This window comes from Medicago truncatula, chromosome 3 (assembly GCF_003473485.1).
Source record: "Medicago truncatula cultivar Jemalong A17 chromosome 3, MtrunA17r5.0-ANR, whole genome shotgun sequence".
NCBI classification, from domain to species: domain Eukaryota; kingdom Viridiplantae; phylum Streptophyta; class Magnoliopsida; order Fabales; family Fabaceae; genus Medicago; species Medicago truncatula.
Window position 1 is genome coordinate 57,795,645 of NC_053044.1, and position 21,554 is coordinate 57,817,198.

Consider the following 21,554-nt stretch of genomic DNA (forward strand, 5'->3'; position numbering starts at 1 on the left):
AGTATAATGTATTAATCACATAGACCACATTTATCACAAATAATTTATCTCTTGACCGATACTTATCATCATATATCTCAAACTATTATTAAGATTTGGATACGAAATCAAGTCGGAGATGACCGGTTAAATAATTGTTTAGTTATTTATATAGATAAAATGTTTTTTTTTATTGATATTGAAAATGAGAAAATCATTCAAAGTTTCCATAATATGAATAATCGTAGAGGACAATTTTTAATGCTACAAATTTTTATATATAGTGCCCCCACTAGGGCTGGCAATGAACCGAACCAACTCGATTAAAGTTCGTAATTCGATTCGACAATTGATTCGTTGAACTTGGTTCATAAACCAAATGAGCCGAACTTGAGCTGAAAATTAAGTTCGTCAAATAATTGAGCCGAACTTGAACTATATGTAGTTCGACTCGTTTGGTTCACGAGATGACTCGATTATATATATACTTTAAAAACTAAGACAAACACTTAGCAATAATAGGATAAAAATGAGCTACATTAAAATTGATAGACAACGTCGTGCACAATGTTGTTGTAGTTTTTAAGGATTTTAAAACTTAAATAGTCTCGCATCAAAACATCCATGAAAAATGAAGAATATGATTATCTATAATAAGAGAAACGTATGCCACAAGAAGGCAAAACTTGATTTGGTGGTTGCATACCAGTGTTAATTACTATGTGCAATAATAGCCTCGTCTAGTCCATTAAAAATTTGTATAAATTTCAATATATTTATGGGTCAAAAATTTTAATTCTTTGACTTTTGAGTTATGCGGTTCAAATGGCTTTACTCATTTTCATACCTAAAGTTATGTGCTTTGAACAAACGAATTGAACCTAATGAGCCGAACTAAACTGTTCGTGAACTTTAAACGAGCCGAACTTGAGCTGGAAAAAAAGTTCGTGTCAAACTCGAACCGAGCCAATTCTTAACGAGTCGAGTTGAACTCAGACAGGTTCGATTCGACTCGACTCATTTCCAACCCTAACCCCCACTATTCAAAAATCCTGGATCCGTCACTCAGAGGGAGAGGCTTGGGATCTTTAACTTACTCTTCAATCGGATTGCAACCTTTTTCGTCTTAGAAAACATACGTGATATAATAATGATAAGGGTTAAATAAGTTTTTCGTTCTTATAACTATAAAGAATTTTGATTTTAGTCCCTAAAAAATTAAATTGAATGTTTTCATATTCACAAATTTATTTTTTTTGTTTTTGGTCATTAATGACCACTTTATGTTCATGTGAACGTCAAAATTATAACTTTTTTATGCTCAAATAGTATCATTATATGTCTATTTATTATGTTCAATATTTATATATTCATACTATGTTCAAAAAATATATCAAAATTATATGTATTAGGGACTAAAAATAAAATAATTTTTTTTTTTAGGATGAAAACATTTTATTTTAATTTTTAGGAATGAAAATCAAAGTTTGATATATTTATAGAGACAAAAAATTTATTTAACCCTTAATAATATTATTTGTAACAGAAAACGCAGTTCCTTCATCATCACCCGCCACAAACATTCAGAAATTCCGCTGCAAGGTTTTCTTTCTTCTTCTCTTCTCTTCTCTTGTAGCGATTTCATCCAATCTATTTCTAATTTCAATTTTCTTAATTTCAACTTCAATTCACACTTAATTGCTACTGCATTGGCTACGTTCTTTCTTGATGATTAAACTAACCTCACAATCTCAAATTCAATTCATACCTAATTAATTCAACTTCATTCTTTCTCAACTCTTTTTCTTCACGATCATGAATTCTAGCACTTAATGTTCTGCTTTCTAATTTGTTCTCAGATTTATCTTACCTTTCTTCGTTTAACATGAATAAACAGGATCAATGGACAGTGTGGTTGATTCTCTAAAAAACGCCTATCAAGATTTTGTTGATGCAGCAGCAACTGTGCTGGAAGCAAGCAACATTTCCGGTGCCCTTGATACCGCAGCAACAGATACCGCTCTCAAAAGCTTTAAACAAAAATGGGAATTGTTTAAAGTAGCATGTGATCAAGCCGAGGAGTATGTGCAGTCTGTAAAGCAAAGGGTAGAATCAGAGAGTTTAGTAGTGGATGCAGAGATGTTGTTGGAAAGCATAGAGAAGCTACATAACTGATTAATGCACATATATGAGGTTAGTCGTGCGTTGTAGAATTTTGAACTGATTTTGTATGTGCGCAATGGTGGCATATGTAACATTGAAATTAGTGAGAATCATCTTGATTGAGTGATGGATAGGTATACTTCTTTGTAGTGTGCTAAGGTTAATGCCACGGCACTCATTGGTGTAGCTGCTTTATTGAACCATTGATGCTCAGTACTCTTAGCTCAATACATTGTATGTTATCTTTAGATTTGTTTTAATTTTGCTAATACATTGGGTTTTTGAAACCAAAAGAAATCTCTATATGTTTGATATGGTTTATTTGAATATATATATATATTTATAGTCACACATTGGTACTGAAAAAGATACAACGTGCGACTAGATTGCGAGTTCAAATTAAATAAGTGACTATATACATCAATTTAACTCCCAATAATAAAATATGGCACCAGATTAGTCTTTTGATAATCTCATGGTCTATATAGAAATTATTATAATGTCATCTTCATGATTGCACAGCTAGCTAAATTTAATACGCAGAAACAATACCTTAATTAGTACACAAACACGGCCTTAATTAGCACACAAACAAGACCTTAGTTATTTAGTACGCAGAAACTAGACCTTAATTAGTACACAAACACGGCCTTAATTAGTACATAAACAAGACCTTAATTATTTAGTACACAGAAATTAGACCTTAATTAGTACACAAACACAACCTTATTTAGCACACAAACAAGACCCTACAATACATAGAAAATCATAACAGTTAAACACCATGAAGCATAGGGAATGACATAGAAATATGATCAACTAGTTCCCTTTGGTTCAGTGGGTGGCCTCTGGTGGGAGTGGTGCCCATAGAACATGCTTTACAGGGAAGAAATGGCACATAGGAGCTTCCCCAGGCTTTATTCCAAGTAGTTGAAATATAAAATGATTAGGATTCATGTCAGACGTGTCTAGGTGGCAAATGCCCAAAGCATCCATTATGTCTCCATATTGACCCTTTAGAAGAACTTTGAAGACCTTACTCCCTATGTCTAGGTAGTGGCAATAGTAAAGAGCATAAGGGTAAGGCCTAGGGTGACAAGCTACCCATTTAGGAGCATAGATATCCTTTGAGATTTTCAAAATGGTGTAGTTCTGCAAACGTGCACCTGATGTTGTGGGATAGCTAGTTGTGTGAATGTTATATCTGGCCTCAGTACCAAGAACACTATGAACAAATTCAAGCATGGACTCTAATGAAGTAGGACAAGCTTTGGTCTCCCCTTTTGTGGGTTCAAATTCACATTGATCAATTATGTCTTTCATGTCTTCACCTTGGGGGGAATCTTTTGTGAGAGAGAAGAGTTGAAGAAGGCTTGGTAGTTGTGACTTGGAGAAAGGAATGTAGTCAGCTACTTTTTTTGGCAAGAAGTTAGCATATTCTCTGACAGGAAATTGCAGCGTCATTACGTTCCCTACATAAAGATCATCCATAGTGAAAAAAGCTAACTTGAATGCCTCTGTATGGTCAACTTTAGAAGATGGTTTCCCTTTTGATTCTGCCATGTCTTGTCCAATTTTCTTCATGGAGTTCGCTGCATGCGAGTCTTTCAACCAACCATCAAGGTAAGCCTGATCTAGGCTGTGAATTGGTTTTTTCATTTGATCCTTGGCATCTTTCAACCATCCATCAAGGTAAACTTGATTGGAGTTAGGGGTGGATTTTACTTGCTCAACTTGGCTATCTTTCAACCATCCATCAAGATAAACTTGATTGGGATTTGGGGTCGATCTTGCCTTGTCAACTTGGCTATCTTTCAACCATCCATCAAGGTAAACTTGATTGGAGTTAGGGGTGGATTTTCCTTGCTGAACTTGGCTATCTTTCAACCATCCATCAAGATAAGCTTGATTGGAGTTTGGGGTCGATTTTGCTTTCTCAAGCTGGGCATCTTTCAGCCAGCCATCAAGGTAAACTTGATTGGAGTTAGGGGTGGATTTTCCTTGCTGAACTTGGCTATCTTTCAACCATCCATCAAGATAAGCTTGATTGGAGTTTGGGGTCGATTTTGCTTTCTCAAGCTGGGCATCTTTCAGCCAGCCATCAAGGTAAACTTGATTGGAGTTAGGGGTGGATTTTTCTTTCTCAACATGGCTATCTTTCAACCATCCATCAAGATAAACTCGATTGGAGTTGTGGGTGGGTTTTGCTTTCTGGACCCGGCTATCTTTTAACCAGCCATCAAGGTAAGCCTGATTGAGGTTGTGGATAGTTTTTTCCTTTTGATCTTTGGTGTCTTTCAACCACCCGTCAAGATAAACTTGGTTGGAGTTTGGGTTGGATATTTCTTTCTCAACTTGGCTATCTTTCAACCACCCGTCAAGGTAAACTTGGTTGGAGTTTGGGGTCGATTTTGCTTTCTCAACTGGATCTTTCAACCATCCATCAAGGTAAACTTGATTAGAGTCAGAGGTGGATTTTGCTTTCTCAACTTGGGTATCTTTTAGCCATCCATCAAGGTAAACTTGATTGGAGTTAGGAGTGGATTTTGTTTTCTGAACTTGGGTATCCTTTAACCATCCATCTAGGTAAACTTGATTGGAGTTGTGGGTGGTCTTTTCCTTTTGATTCTTGGTATCTTTCAGCCATCCATCGAGGTAAACTTGATTGGTGTTGTGGATAGCTTTTTTGTTTTCTTCAGGAGTGTCTTTCAACCATCCATCAAGATAACCTGGATTAGAGTTTAGTTTTTTGTTCGTCAGTGGACTGTTTTTAAGCCAGCCATCAAGGTAAGGCTGATCGACTTGTTTTTCTTCTACATTCTCGTGCTGAAGCTTCATATCTCTAGCACAGCTTGCATGGCCATTCTACAATGCAATTGAATAAAGGATATTAATGAGTGACAACTTATATTCATGTTTTGGATGATAGACATGATCACATAACTAAGCATAACTAAGTGTTTTAACTTTTATGTGACACATTCTGCTGCACTGTGAAGACACGTTTATTATGTATACATCAGATGGATACAATTCGGGTCAACCACTATTTTGATCTTTAAATGTGAGACAATTAATGGATGCGTTTGCTTTAGCTTTAAAAAAATAATTTGATTTTGTGTTAAAAAAATCTCTGTTTTTTTTTTAAAGTTATTTATGTTTGTTTAATACAAATATTTTTTTTAACTAGTTCATGTGTTACTCCCTTGTTTTTGACCAAAATAAATTTTGGGAAAAACTAATTCTAACGGTTTTTCATTTTAAAGTCAAAAATGATTTTTTAAAAATCCTAAACAAACACTTTAAAATGACAAAAGTAAGTTTTTTTTTTTTTTAATAAAAAATCCTAAGCAAACTTATCCAATATCAACATAGTCTTTCCTTTCAAAAAAAAAAAAACATAGTCTTTGAATGTATGAAAGTTACAAACATTTCCTCTAGTAAGTAAGTAATTTGAAGGATTGAATTGACTAATGAGCAATATTGAAAGACTGGTGATTAACTAAAGACACATTTGAGAACTAAATTGAGTTATAAAAAAAAAAGATTTTGGCATGTAAAATAGTTATTTACCCGATGCAAACCTGAACCTGTAAATATCATTTTATCACATCTAACGGATCAACTCGAATGTGAGTGTGATGACTGCACAGAAAACAACTGAGTGTATCTTAAGAAACATGCATGCATTAAAAGAAACATGCACAATAGCTAATAAAGGCGAATATTAATGATGGATTATGATAAGTAATAAACGATGAAAAGTGCAAATGTGAAAGATACAAGCATGCATGCAAATTGAGTAGAGTAACTCACGATTAACAAGAGCAGGACAAAAGGAAGGAGAGACCGAACAACTTTGTGTGTCATATCTTTGAGCTATACTTTAATTATGGGAAAACTGTTTTACTGCGAAAGATGCTTTGAAGTGGAAGTGAGCTGATCCTTTTATAAGTGAGCGAGAAGAAAAAATACAAATAATGAACACATTAAGGGTCTGTTTGGTAAATAACCATATAGCTTATAACTCTTTTGAAGGAGTATCTCTTATAACTTATAAGTTCATCATACTTCATATGACTAAAAAATATCCGTTTAATAATTGTCATTTTCTCTTGAGTTTATGACTTATTTTTATTTACATTTTTGTATAAACTAATTCAAGTAGCTTATTGCTTATCAATTTTTCCCTCAATTTTATTAAGATTATCTTAATGGAAAAACTAAAACATTTATTAAACATAAGCAAAAATGACTTTTTTATGTCATTTGATATTTATAAGCTAATTCAACTGTTGATTCTATCAAACACTACAAATTCAGTAGCAACAATGGAGAAGTAGCAACAATTGATAAAAACCATAATACTTCCTCCATTTCGGAACAAATGACGTTTAAAGTTTTTATACACTCTATTAAAAATATAATGACTAGAAGAAAAATAATTGTTATATTATCCTTATTAATTGTTGATTTGTTTTCCACTAAGTAAAAGTAATGCTTAGGGAGTAGAGTGCATAGTATTAGTTGGAAGGTATAATTGGAAAGAAAATGTTAACATTACATTGGAAATTAAAAATGATATTCATTTTAAAATAATTTTTTTTTGTTAAAGTGACACTCTTTTTAAACCTAGGAAGTAATTAATATAAGAAGATGCTAAGAAGTGTCTTTAAGGTATTGTTTAAGCATTCAAAAGCAGTAACTTTTACATTAGAAATTGTCCAGTTATGACTTTAAGATCGGTTTGACTTGTATTTTCAAGACCAACCATTTTTTGCAAGTTCTTTAAACAATGCCCTTAAGATACTTGTTAGCATAATTATCAATTTTTTAAAGGATTGAATGAGGAATTTTAATAAGAGTCTTCATTGATGGATGAGAAAAACTAATTAATTATTTGTAGCCTGGAGGGCATATGAAAGGTTGAATTTCAATTTTGAAAGCAATGCAATAAGTAGGATTTAGGGTGGGACTGCACACGTGGATAGGTCAATTGGGAGAGGTTGGAAGGGATTTACAAAATAATTTCTCTGGAACGAACTATAAACAAAAAAGGTTGGTGAAAAGTTGATATATTAAATTTTTAACTACATACATTGAATTTTTAATTATCATTTTTACTTATATTTTATTTCGGATGTATTACACGGAAATTAGGGTTTGGATTAGGTCTTGGAGACTATTCAAATATTGGAAATAAAGGATAATTAACTTCCTTAACTGAAACCTATAAATGTTTTAGTCAACCCTCGTTTTAAGAGAGAAATTTCACCTTTTCTCTAAATAGTCACTTTGAGTCACGGAATCATCCAACTGAATTGTTTTCTCTCTTATACTATCTAAATTAGTGGTTTCCACCTAAATCTAATTTTCCTTTATGTAATTTTCCATTATTAACGTTGCTTTGTTCGTCATCTTGTCTCGTTATCGTTTGATTTTTTCGTATGTTGTAGTGTTTGTTTGGGTTTGGATTGACCGGTAAACTTTTACCCATTAGAGTTAATGACTTAAGTGTCAATGTTATAGATGTAAATTTTTTTTGAAGGAATAAATTTAAAATATTGATATTTTAATTCCTTTAATCGTCACATTTGTAGATATTTTAATCCCTTCCTTTATGCTATTCTTGATGTATTATGTCAATTTAAATAAATGGATTTTTTCCTTGATAGTACAAAATATGAATACATAACACCGACTGGACGGCTGAAACCATATGCTATGGATGGATGTTAGTTAGTAATGAGTAGTGATTATCAAAGAAGACCAATGTGGGGGTCCACATTGGAGTGGTTTGAAAATATTTGCTGTTTAGGAATGACACAAGTACACATGATCCTCAACAACCCATGAAGGCAACGTTTTTATATTGGTTTTTTTTAAATTACCTTTGAAGAATGGTGGGTAATTTACCCACCAACCAATGAAAATGAGCAATTTATTTGTGGGGTCAAGATAGTTCATGAATATGTGCTTATGTGGCTAATGTGTATTGGTTGGGGTAAATTACCCATCATTCTTTCATGGGTAGCCTAATTGCCACCTTCTATATTTTGTGCAGACAAGGCAACACCAGAATACCCTATAATATATATAATTTTCGTTATTTTTTTTTTGGAGAGAAATATAATTTTCGTTATTGTAAGTAGCTTATCGCTTATCCATTTTTTCCTGAATTTTACTAAGATTATCTTAATAAAAAAAATTTAAACATATATTTTTTGGGTGCCCCTAATATGGTCCCTTTTTTACAAGGTCCACATGTGGACCTCCTATTATGACCGGTTATAGTAGGTTACCCATTGCTTTTTTAAAAAATAAAATAATAATCTATATAAAAGTTGCACCAATTTGTTTGTCTAGGTAAAGGTTGCAATAGAGATGGCGGAGATACCGCCGGCGATGGAGGCAATGAGCTCTTAAGTTTCATTATGCATGTTTAATTTAAGTCGAAAATTTCATCATCTTTAAATGTTGAGGAGAGTTTTTGAGTAGCGAAAGTTTACATCTTTGTACCATCACATAAAACAACTCCCACATCAAGTTACATGTTTACTGTCAGATCTTATGAAAATTTTGCATTGATTGTGCAGTGAAGAGTTCGAGAATGCAAAATGAAGTGTTATTGTTCATGATTTGTGTTGTAAAGGAAGTGTTTTATGTTTTTATTTTGTTGAAGAAATTAAAATAAAAACTAGCTAAACATGAATCTAGAATTGAAGATCCATAAAGATTAAATTTCAATCTCAGTTTGGGCTTTCTATGACTTCTTATTTTGATTAGTAGAACCAAGACACAAAGATTAAAGACCATATCTAACTTCATAATCTTAATTAGCTCCCACTGTAGAATCATGAATGTGTTTTTCAAGAATATAAAGGAGGGTTTTGGTCACGAGGGGGAAGAGGGAGTTGGAGAGAGAAGAATAAAGTTGTAATACTACATGTACCTGCTATAATTGGTTATATTAAGAGGACCACAGCTGGACCTTGAAAAAAAGGGATCATATTAGGGGTTACCATATTTTTTATATCATTTTATATTTATAAGCTAATTTAAATGTTAATTTTATCAAACACTATAAATTTAGTAGCAACAATTAATAATATACACAAGAAAAATGAGTTTTTAGGGATGAAGTGCAACCATTTATGGCATATATACATGAGGAAGTTGCATGCATTTTTACACGTGTATCCATAGGGAAGCAAATTACTAGTTGGAAAGAGATGTAGAATTTAATACAACCATTGATAATATATACATAGAAAAATCAAGTATTTTAGGGCAAGGGCAAGCATAGGATCCATAGGGAAGCCAATCACTAGTTGAAAAGAGATGTAGAATTTAATGCAACCATTAATGATATAACGATAAAAAAAAACAAGTATTCAAGGGCAATTAATCTTCTTTTAAAAAATCTAAAACAAGTATGTAACCCTAATTACTTATTTATCTACTATTAATTTATCATAAAAGCATAAAATGTTGTAACTTTAATTAAATTTAATGTCTTTTATCCTCATTGATCGACAATGTTATGGTATATTTTTAACACTTGTATACGTGTTTATGTCTAAGGAGTCAATAAAAAAAAGAAAAAAACAAACATTTTTAGAACACTTGTCTGAGTTGTCCGACATTTGTTGTATATGTGTTCGACATCGATCAAAGAAGTGTCGAAATAAAGAAAATACATATTTTTTGTATTATTTTATGAGTTTTCGACATGTGTTAAACAAGTTTCATACGAGTGCCGGACACCGACGCATGTCAGATACTTGCGACATACCTTGTGTATGTGTTTCATCGGATGGATGTGATAAAGAATGGACTTGTAAATGGTTAATTCGATGAATGGTGAAAACCATAGTACTTCCTCCGCTTCAGAATGATAGTGGTTTAAGATTTTTACACACATTAAGAAATATAAAAACTAAAACAAAGATAATTGTTATTTTACTAAATTATCCTTATTAACTATTGGTTTGTTTAAGGTAAGTAATGGTTAGGAAGTAGTGCATAGTTAATTGGAGGGTACAAATGAAAAGAAAATGTTAACATTGCATTTGAAACTAAAAATGACATTCATTTTAAAATATCATTTTTGTTAAAGTGACGTTCATTTTCAATTAAAAGAAGTAGTCAATATAAGAGAAATGTTAACAAGTGCCCTTGATGTATTTGTTAAGAACCTCAAAGTAGAAATTTTATCTTGATAATTGTGTATTTAACTTATTGAAATACCAAAAATTACACTCCCCTCAAAGATGCTTGAATTACACTCCCCTCCCCTCTTATGTTAAAATATACACTTCCCTCCCTTGAAAAGTAAAAGTTATACTCCCCTCCCTTATAAAATACTTGAATTACAATCCCCTCCCTTGATGATTAAATATGCACTACACTTTAATCTATTTTAACATAAATAAATATTTTTATGATATATATTAATTTTAAACCACCATTTGAAAAAAATTAATTCATTTTCTTTATAATTTAAATGTCAATGATAATTAAATTTAAATATTTTGCTATTGATTTTATAATTTAAAGTATAAAATTAACTTTTAAATAATCATGCTTTATTGTCTTTAGTAATTTTTCACATATTTTAATTTTATTTTGGGTTGTTTCATGTTTTATAATAGGGATTAAAACTACATGTTGATGAAATTGTGGATAAAAAATAGCGAAAAATATGTATTCAATTTTTTATTATATTAAAATAGACTCGCAATACTATTTTTTTCGAAGTGTGTTAGATTATTATTATTTTGCTAGATTATTAGAAATAAAAAAAATATTGAGGGAGTAAAGTGTAGATTTTAACATAAGAGGGGAGGGGAGTGTAATTCAAGCTTCTCTTAAGGGAGGGGAATGAAATTTTTTCTAATATGTTTTGAATAAGAGGGGAGGGGAATGTATATTTTAACATGAGATGAGAGGGAAATGTAATTTATGCATCTTTGAAGGGAGGGGAGTGTAATTTACTCTAAAATTTAACAATTGTTTACTTTTTTGAATCCTTAACTAGTGTCCTAAGGACACTTGTTACGATAATCCTTAATACAATCATCAACGTTTTAATAAATATAATGAGGAATACTAAGAGTCTACATTGGTGGATGAGAAGAAGTAATATATTGAAGTCTGTGGGGCATATGAAAGGTTGAATTTCAATTTTCAAAGCAATGGAATAAGTGGGATTAGAGTGGGGCTGCATATGTGGATAGGCCAATTGAGAGAGTTTGGGAGGGATTAACAAAATACTCCATCCGTAATGAAATATGAACAAAAAAGGTAGATGAAAAGTTGATGTATGTAGATTCAATTTTTAACCACATACATTGACTTTTTTTAAGAGCACATACACCGACTTTATAACTATAATTTTTGTTTATATTTCAATATGAGGGAGTAGACGGAAACTTGAGCTTGGATTACGTCTTGGAGACTATTCAAAGATTGGAAATATAGGATGATTAATTTCCTCAACTTAATACTAAATATTTTAGCCAACCCTAGTTTTAAGAGAGAACTTCACCTCTCTCTCTCCCTCTCCCTCTCCCTCTTCCTCTCTCTCACGTTGCTTTGTTCGTCATCTTGTTGTGTCATTGTTTGATTTTATCGTTGTCCATTAGAGTCAATGACTCGAATGTCAACGTTATAGATCAAAAGTCATTGATATTCCAGTACCTTTAATTATTGCATTTGTAGATATTTTCAACGGCGAAGCTAGAGTAATATTTACGAGGGGGCCAAATACAAAGATTTTTTTTGAGGAAAAAAAATCATCTTTCTTAAAATTTTATATATTACGTTAAAAATGTTTAATCTCTATAAAATTAGGTTTCAAGGAAACAAATATAATTGAATATTTGCTAAATAGACCAACAATTTATTTATTCAACGTCAACAAATAAACCATTTATACTAAACTATCGTTCATTTTATTTGACTATCGATAATTTTATTGCTAAAAATGATTTCCCTATAGTTGTTGTTGAGACCAAAATATCAAAATAAGACAAATAAGTTTATTAATCAAGCAATTATTTTTTAACCTTTTAATTTATGCTAAGTTTTTGCAAATGAATTTATTTGAGGTAGCTAAAAATATATTATTGGGGTAACTAAACATATTAATATATTTATTTATTCAGTGGAAATATAAAGCTTGGGCTAGCCAAAGCTACCCGCTATCCCATAATTACAAAGGAATTTGTCTCTGGATATTTTGCCGTTTAAATTATGAATTTAGACACGGTTAGCTTGTTGACAAATTCATCTTTTTCAATTTTAATAAGGTTGAATTTATGTTGTTCTTGATGTATTATATCAATTTAAATAAATGGATGTTTTTGTTTTTTCCTTGATAGTCCAAAATATGAATACTAGATAAGTACTTATTTGGTAACACCGACTGGACGGCTGAAACTGAAACCATATGCTATAGGTTAGTTAATAGTTAGTAGTGATTATCCAAAGAAGGCCAATGTGGGGTCCACATCCTAGATAGTTTGAAAATATTTGTTGTTTAGGACTGAGGCACAAGTACACATGATCCTCAACAACCCATGAAGGCAACGTTTCTATATTTTGTGCAGACGAGGCAATACCAGAATACATTATTGCAAGTTATCGCATGCAATGCATCTTCTGATACCACCTCACGGGAATCTGTTATGGACCATAACCTCTAGTCTTCATTGGGATCTTCTTAGTCCATAACAGAATCACAACATGGCCAAAACCCACCGAGACTTCTGGCCAAAACAGTACGTACCATGAGAAACACTAGTATACGTGTAGGATTTGCATGCTCAAGTAGATAAGCATGACACATCATATATATGTGGATAATTTTGTTGTAGTTATCTGAAAAGCAACGGTTGTTACATTAAGTTAAAGTAAATTACAACACGCAAAGACTACTGTTTTAATGGAGAGAGTGGCAGACAGAAGAAGTGTCCAGCATATCTATGCAACACAACATACCAATATGTCAGAAAGTTTGAAATATGAGCAACCTTCAATGTTCAACTTTAATTTTGTTTGAAATCACGGGTGTCTTAAGGATGAAAATGACAATTTTTGTCTAGCATAAATTGAATGGAGTTCTCCCACGTTGCAAGTTTGTGAGGGAGGTGGTGGAGTTCTTCAATTGGTTTGCTGGGAAGAGGATATTTGAGCTTATAGTTTTCAGGAACTTAAAGATGATGAATACGTGTTTTTGGAATTCTTACCATCAATTGCAAGAACATTATCTCTTTAATATCAAAATGTAGATTTTAGTTTTAGACGGAGGCAAATGAATATAGCAACTCATGGTATTAGACAGACTTTTATGTAAAGCAAGTCCCCACATTTTTACTATTACTATTTCTATTGTTATATACAGTTTTATTGAAACGATTTAGTTTTCAAAAAACTCTTTTTTAGTTTTCAAAAACTGAAAAACAAAAAACTTGTTTGAAGCATCAATTTTCAAAAAGCAATTTTGAAAATTAATTTTCATTATCGGTTTTTAAAAACTATAAAATGAAAAGAACTAAAACATGTTTTGCTTTTTAATTTTAGTTTTCAAAACAGAAAACACAGAGAAAACTACACTTTTCATTAATGCCAATTGTTGTAATTATATTGAAGTTGTACAAATATTTTCTAATTATATTTTCCAATTATTAGTTGCACGTAATTGTTAAGGGAACGGAAATGTTATATTCAAGGATAAGTTCACGTGATTGGCATTGAGCAGGGCCGTCCCTAAGAATTCGGAGGCTCGGCTCTGGGAATGAAAAGAGGCCGGTGATAAAATCAAAACGTTTTTTTTTTTAAAAAAAAAACAATGTTCTATTTATATTTTTTAAAAGATAAATATAAGGTGCCGTATATATGCGGTACATCCAAAGGTGAAAATGACTACCGTATACATAGTAACCCCCACCTAACACCAAAAGCAAGAGGACCTAATTCTAATAGGCCTAAAAGGCTAAAAGAAGGGGACAGAAAATAGCTGGGGGTATTAAAAAAAAATTGGAGGGCAGTAGTACTAGTAGGTATTAAAAAAAAATTGAGGCCCATGACTGAGGGAGGCCCAACTCTGTTGAGCTGTTTGCACCTCCTCAGGACCGGGTCTGGCATTGAGAACAACATTCTCAACTTTTTGTATTTATATTTTTCCAACTCCATTTTTTTTTTCGATTTTTAAACCTTTAATTATTGATATTTCACTGAATTATTTTATTATTGAAAATCTTAATTTTATTTTATTTTTAAATTTGATTTATAATTATTAATTTGTCTAGTCAAATGTGGATAATACTCGAAGCAATGGAACAGTACACAAAGTCGTTTGAATTATTTAACCATAATCAAACAATCATACATATAACATGTCAAGTAAGAGAGAACCATCTAACCACCTACATAACGACACTTTTCTTTCAAAAAAAAAAAAACACCTATATAACAAAGGCTTGCCACTAATACGAGTGAAATCAGACTTTAGTAGCTTAATCATGTGTCATATTCCAGAAAAAACTTCTAAATTTATTGATTGTAAAAAAGAAATCAATGTATTAAACTTTTCTCAGGAACTCATTTGTAATTATTACATTCATTTTTTTTAGAAAAAAAAAAATTATTTTTAAATATATGTATCAAACAAATTTTCCAATTTTTAGATTTATTTTAAATACATTCTAACAGCGGTAAGAAAAATAAATTCAAAAATCAAATTTATCAAACAAGTCTTCTCAAATTCTCATTTCAAAAACAGTTTTTAAAAAAGAATTATCAAACACGTTTTTTTTTTATGTTTCTTCTTTAAAACAGTTTTAGAAAATTGGTTTTAAAAATTGATTTTGAAAACTAAAAAACAAAACAAAACCAAACAGGCCCTTAGTTTTTTTTTTTTTTTTTTTATCAATTAGTTTAGTGGTTAGGATTCACTTTTTATTGTGAATAAATAGAGTGTTTTCTATTCGAACCTCAACCTCTCTGTATAATAGTATATTGTCCCTGTCAACTGAGCTATGCTTACGAGTCTCAAGTACGAAATTATTCAGCTTTATTAATGTGAAAAAATTAAATTAAAGCTTTATATATAAGTTTCAAATTATGGCTCCAAGTGATGGGAAAATGAAACAACCAACTAAAGTCTACTTTTTTTTTTTTCGTCTAGTAGCCTAGTGGTTAGAGCTCACATAATTAAATGTGGAAAAATGGGGTGTCCGGGGTTCGAACCCCGACCTCTGCATAAATTATGCAATGTCCCTGCCAAATGAGCTAAACTTTCGGAAACTACTTTTAGTTACGCATAGCTTGGACTTTGGAGTATAAATATATAATGTGTATGTTTAGTTTTGCACTAGTGAAAATTGATTATGTAGATTTGATTTAGTTAAAATGAGTTGAATATAAAATGACTTATGTTTTTTTTTTTTTAATAAAAAAGGATTTATGTTTGAATCATAGTAAAAGTGATTAATATCAACAATGTTTTTACGATAGAATATATCAAAATTTCTTTTTGGGTGTGTACATTTTAAAAATGTTTTTTTTTGTTTTGTTTTGAAAAGTACCAAAATGGGTTTTAGGCTCTGGTTGATAATGCTGATAAGCTAGATTATAACTCCTAGAATTAGCTTATAAGTTTGTTTCACCAAAATGTGATATGTTCGGTAACAAATATCATTTACGAGCTTATATGTGCACTTAAGTTGCTTAATAAAATTACTAATCATGAGAGGATGACCCCGAGCTCTTCATCTATGACTGCAAATTTCATGTTAGGATATAGACTAGGGATACTCTTTCTCAAGAATTGACCCTTCAAAATAGTTGGGAGTGCCTTTCAAATTTCAATGTTTAAATCTGTTGTCTGTACTACTATTAATTTTAATTAATGAAGTTAAATTTTACGGTAAAAAGAGTAAGAAATTCCAACTAATATCCATTTATATCTTCAACCCCTATATTTATTCTCCACAAATAGTGCCAACCGTCTTATAGTTGCGGTATAAAATCGGAGGATTCAGGTGAGATCTAGATTACCCTATCTTGTTTAGGGGGTATTTACCTTTTCAAGATATAAACCAATCAAAATGTAATATACAAATGTAACATTAAATATCAAATAAATGAGTTAATTTTTTCTATAAAAAAAAAAATCAATTTTAATCCTAAGGTAATTGACATTTAATTTAATTATATATTTAGGTATTCAATCTTAATTAATTTACACTATAGGTCTTGTAACAATTAAAATTTCACATCAAAATATGTACAAGTTAATCATTTTCTTCATTTTTCTATTAAAAAAACATGAAAATATTAATTTTATTAATAACTTTGTTTTATAAAATATTTTTTAATAAAAATAAATAAATTCATGAACCCTATGAACATTTCATCCTCATATTCATCATCTTCATCTTCTTCCTTAAATCAAAAAAATTATCCATCCAAATAAACCTTCAAATTCCTTAAATATTTCCTTTTCCATCTTCTTCTAAACACAAAATTCAAAATACTCAAATTTTATAAACCTTAGGTTTGCCAAACCCATAAATCTGAATTTTGGATTTAAAGAAAGAAACCGAAAATTCAAAGTATCGGGTTTCTTGTTTTCTATGAAATTTAATTATAATGGTGTTTGATGTGAACTTGACGAGGATTGTGCATATGAGCTAGTTGTTTAGCTTTTTAGATTCTTAACCTTTTTGGATTTTGGACTAGTATTATACAATGGTATAAACAATTTCTTATTGTTGGAGGCCAACCTCGCCTTCACTACCATCAGAGATAGGAAAGCTATAGGGAAAGTGATGATTGTATTTGATGAGAAAATTACAAGATCTAAGTTGTGATGATCTTTACTAAAACTATGCTTGAGCACTCAAACATGAGAGGTTCACTATCCAAATTGTGTGATTTTTTCTTTAAATCCAAAATCTAAATTTATTGCTTTTGTAAAATTAGGGTTTATGAAATTTGGGGACTTTGAATTTTGTGTTTAGAAGAAAATGGAAGTGAAAATATTTAAGGAATTTGAAGGTTTATTTGGATGGACAATTTTTTTTGATTTAAGGAATAAGATGAAGATGATGAATATGAGGATGAATGTTTATAGGGTTTATGAATTTATTTATTAAAAAATATTTTATAAAATTAGTATTTTCATGTTTTTTTAATAGAAAAATGAAGAAAAGGATTAGCTTGTGCACATTTTAATAGATAAAGGACCTAAATGAGACAAAAAAAAGATAAAGGACTAATGTGTTACAAATAAATAAGATAAATGACATTTAGTGTAATTTTTCTAAAATAAATTGACTCATTTATTTGACATTTAATGTTACATTTTGTATATTACATTTTGATTGGTTGATATCTTTTAGGGGTAAATACCCTCTAAACAAGATAGGGTAATCTAGAAAAAATCGAGAATTCACCACAAAAAGTCAAATAAAATAGAAGGACCGGCTGTCTTATATGTAATTTTTATTAATATAATCAGAGTGTGTTGTCATTTGGTCCATTTGGTTATTACTAAAATATGATTATTTTCAGTTTATTGAGCTTGGCTGTTGGTAAGAACATTGCATTTTCTTTGCAAAAGTTAGGGTTTGATCTCCAAACCCTCTATTTATTCATTTTAAAAAGATGAATTTCTAGTCACGTTGAGTTATTTGACAAAAAAATAGATTGCAAATGTATAACTATTCAAATAAAGATAACCAATGAGATGTTCTCAGCGCTTATGCTCTTCTTGCATGCCCTAGGAAGCTTTTATTTTATCTCGTTTTGATTATTTCATCTAAAGCATATTAATAAAATTTCAGAATATAAAATCCCAAAGCTATTAGAACACATAAAATCAACATTTTTTCCGATAAATCAACAACAAAATCTTGTTTTATATTGGTTCCACATATAGAATTTGAATAAATATTTAATATTCATATGTTTTTTGGGTTCTAATATCCAAACAATGGCAAAGGCTAGGGTGCATGACCTTCATGGGTCTCCTACCGGTGCAAGACTTGAATTTTTTTTATTTTTATTTTTGCAAAAGGAATGTTATCCATTGAATGTAAGTTTGAATATTTTCAATGGTTGAGATTAATAGGCTAAGTGACCCACTATGCTTGTATTCTTTTTAACATGTATATTGATTTAATAAATGCATTTGATTTTGGATTCAATTTTCAGAAAGGATGTTTTTGTCAATGTTGAACAATTGAAAAGTTTTCCCAGCAACATAATACATTCCATCTCTATTATCTTCTAGTCAAAATTCCAGCAAGCAATGTTCTTGACAATTTGATGAAATAATTAAGAATATAGTTTTTTTTTTTTAAGGAAGAAAAATATATTAATTGAAAATATATTATAAATACAAATTTATAAATTACTTGACCTACTAAGATTTATATATATATGGATTTTGCTAGAAGCCACTCATGAAAGTGTCTTTTAGCAACCTACACCTCAAGGTGTGATTTCCACTTTTTAGTTATAACTTTGCTAAAAAACACCTTTATAAAAATTAGTTGGTGTCTTTTAGCAAATGATCATAGAATATCTTGCTAAAAAACACCTTCATAAAAGGTGTCTTCTAGCAAAACCATATATATATATATTGTTTTTAAAAATACCAATTGATTTTGTAATTACATTTAACAAAGGGTGTTTTTGGCAATGTTGGAAAAATTGAAAAAATCCCAACATGCTCATAGACCTTGATTAATTCTGATTTAGTTTTAATGATAATAACTATATAATTATAAATAAAAATAACATTAGTAATTACATATTATGTTTTTTTAAAGAATATTATGGTATTTTTAAATAGGGATAAATATGTTTTTAATCCTTATAAATATATCAACTTTTCATTTTAGTTTCTCTAGAATCATTCTTCAATTTTTAGGGTTCCAAATTTATATATTTGGGGAAGAAAGGGTCGTTAATGAGGAAGAGGAGAAAGAGCCGTTAATGAGGAAGAGGAGAAAGAACCGTTAATGAGAAAGAGGAGAAAGAGCCGTTGACAATTTTATGAAAATCCATCAATTTGGTCCTTGGCAATTTTCTGTAAATCAATCAATTTGGTCCCTGCTTGCGTGGCATCTGACGTGGTAAGCATTGTAAAAGGTTAACGTTACACGTCACCTCCGTTAACACACCAACTTAATGGAGGGACTGATTTGATTGACATTTTGTAAATTCAGGAACTAAATAGATATCTCGCAAAATTCAAGGACGAATTTGACCAATTTTTTAAAATTCACGGACGAATTTGAGATATTAATCATTTAATTAATATATTCATACATTAGCCCTGTAATATTAATAGCTATAATGTTTGAGTAAAATTATTGTGAGAATTTTTAAATACTTTAACTTACTACACTAGGTAAGGATTGTACAACAACTAAAATTAAAGGTCATTTTAGTGGAAAAAAAAAATTGCTCTCTTACCATACGAGATCTATTAAAGTCACGCACGCTAAACGGGGCTTCCAAACAATTACAAACTCCCACGAGACGAGATGTAAACGCTATTGGGATTCATTATCATGATATATTTTAGATTCTATAAATTAAACATGTAAAATATGTGTCGGTTATAGATGTCAATGCGGCGGAGCGGGGACAAAGAGTACTTTTCCGCTCCTTGTCCCATCACTCAAATTATTCCTCGTCCTCAGAGTTTTTCCTCCATCCCTATATCCTTAGATCCCTCGGTCCCTGTGGAGCTTAATCATTGTGAACAAATATCTAAATTTCTATTATTTTTAATCCGTTAGTTGGTAAAAAATAAAAAATTTAACCATAAGTTATACAATATCAAGGCGTTATAGTATACATTACACAGAAAGTAACGTTGTATAATTCCGTATAAGAAATATCATATTTTACATTTAATTTACTTTTTGGAAGACATTGAATTTACTTTTGTCGACCTTGGGCTATCGTTAATCAAACTGAGCATTATATTGGAATATTTTTAGTTTGGCATACCTAATGCAAAAAAAAAAAAAAAAAAAGTGTATTCAAACGAACAATAGGATAATATTCATGGACACCCTTTTCTTCATACACATTTGTGTACCACCCTCATGTGAGAGTGTGTGAGAGACAAAAAAAGTGAATTTTTTGTGCATGTAGGGACCACGTACATGGTCACATGTCGCAATTGTGTGTGGGTGTACAAGTGTTAGTTGTCAGTTAAGGTGGTCTATGTATTACTTCCCCGAACAATAATAGTTTTGACTTCTTGGTTATTTAGATAAGATTTTTTTAAATAGTTTTTGGGTTATGCTAACAAGTGTGTTCTTAGGGCATTTGTCAAGGTTTTAAAAGAGGAATTAATTTACAAATTTTATGTAAAAAAAGTTTTTTTTTTTAAATTTCAAGAAAAAATATATTTTATTGGTTTCTAAACAAATATTCATAAGACACTTGTTAGCTAACAAGTACCCTTATTAAGGATTTAAAAGAGGAAATTATTTAGAATTATTTTTTTTTTAGAAAAAGTTCATTTTCTCTGTTTCAATATATTAAATACACAAAAGGCGTATGATCAGCTCCAAGATGGCTTTCGATTTAAATGTGGAAATGGTGCTTCAAGTTTATGGTTTGATAGTTGAGTGACTAAGGAACCTCTTTGTCGTCAAGTGTCGTTTGTGGATATTCATGATCGGGATTTGAAGATTCAGGATGTGTTCATAGGTGGTCAGTGGCAGCTTCAACAACTTTATACTGTCCTTCCGGAGGAAATTCTAGATCGGACACTACAAGAATTCTGGTTTTTACTGGCGGAAATAATCCCTCGGTAACGCCAAAAATCCCTCAGTAGTACATATTACTGGCGAATTTGAATCCCTCAGTAATATGAGCGTCAGTAATGTTACTGATCAGTAATTACTAGAAGTGTGCTCGTCCTTAAGGTCTCAGATTCGATTCTCTCCAAGTCAATTTAAATGAGCTAATTTAGCTTCTTAAAAAAAAATTATTCCCATGATGGATTAATTTATTTTTGTAGTACATGCTTTGGAGGATTACTTTATTCCCATGGTGGATGGTTTGGAGGACTATGCGGTGGTTGTTCTCGATGGAATTTAAGCTTCTACCTCCTAAAAATTAAAGACGACTTTATAGTCAAGATTTGAGAGGTCATATCCTAAAATTGAACTTGCTAAATGAAAGATTAACTGACGTTGTCATGATTATAATCATCTTTTGATTGATGTTATGTAAAGTTAGTTAATTTTTATGAATGTGTAATGATTTACAAACTTCTTATGATTAAGGTCTTTTGGAGTAAATGGTTTTGATCATTTTAACTAAACCAATGTATAATTTCTTTACAAGTTACTTTCTTATATATCAAGTTG

At 30.8% G+C, this 21,554-nt stretch overlaps 1 protein-coding gene across 1 annotated transcript; it reads right to left on the reverse strand.

Moving 5' to 3' along the window:
- Nucleotides 1-2,669: 2,669 nt before the first annotated feature.
- On the reverse strand, nt 2,670-6,088 carry LOC11417240 (uncharacterized). The gene is made up of 2 exons (XM_003603845.4): nt 5,959-6,088; nt 2,670-5,007 (listed from the first exon to the last, which is right to left on the reverse strand). Exons 1-2 carry the CDS (start codon nt 6,010-6,012, stop codon nt 2,977-2,979), a joined length of 2,085 nt encoding a protein of 694 aa, XP_003603893.2. The 5' UTR covers nt 6,013-6,088; the 3' UTR covers nt 2,670-2,976.
- Nucleotides 6,089-21,554: the final 15,466 nt, after the last annotated feature.

Excerpts from the sequence above, each read along its gene's own strand:
- LOC11417240 (XM_003603845.4), bottom strand. The coding sequence starts at position 6,012 with ATGACACACAAAGTTGTTCGGTCTCTCCTTCCTTTTGTCCTGCTCTTG. Across the intron at positions 5,008-5,958 it reads TTGTCCTGCTCTTGTTAATC|AATGGCCATGCAAGCTGTGC; the intron begins GTGAGTTACTCT and ends ATTGCATTGTAG.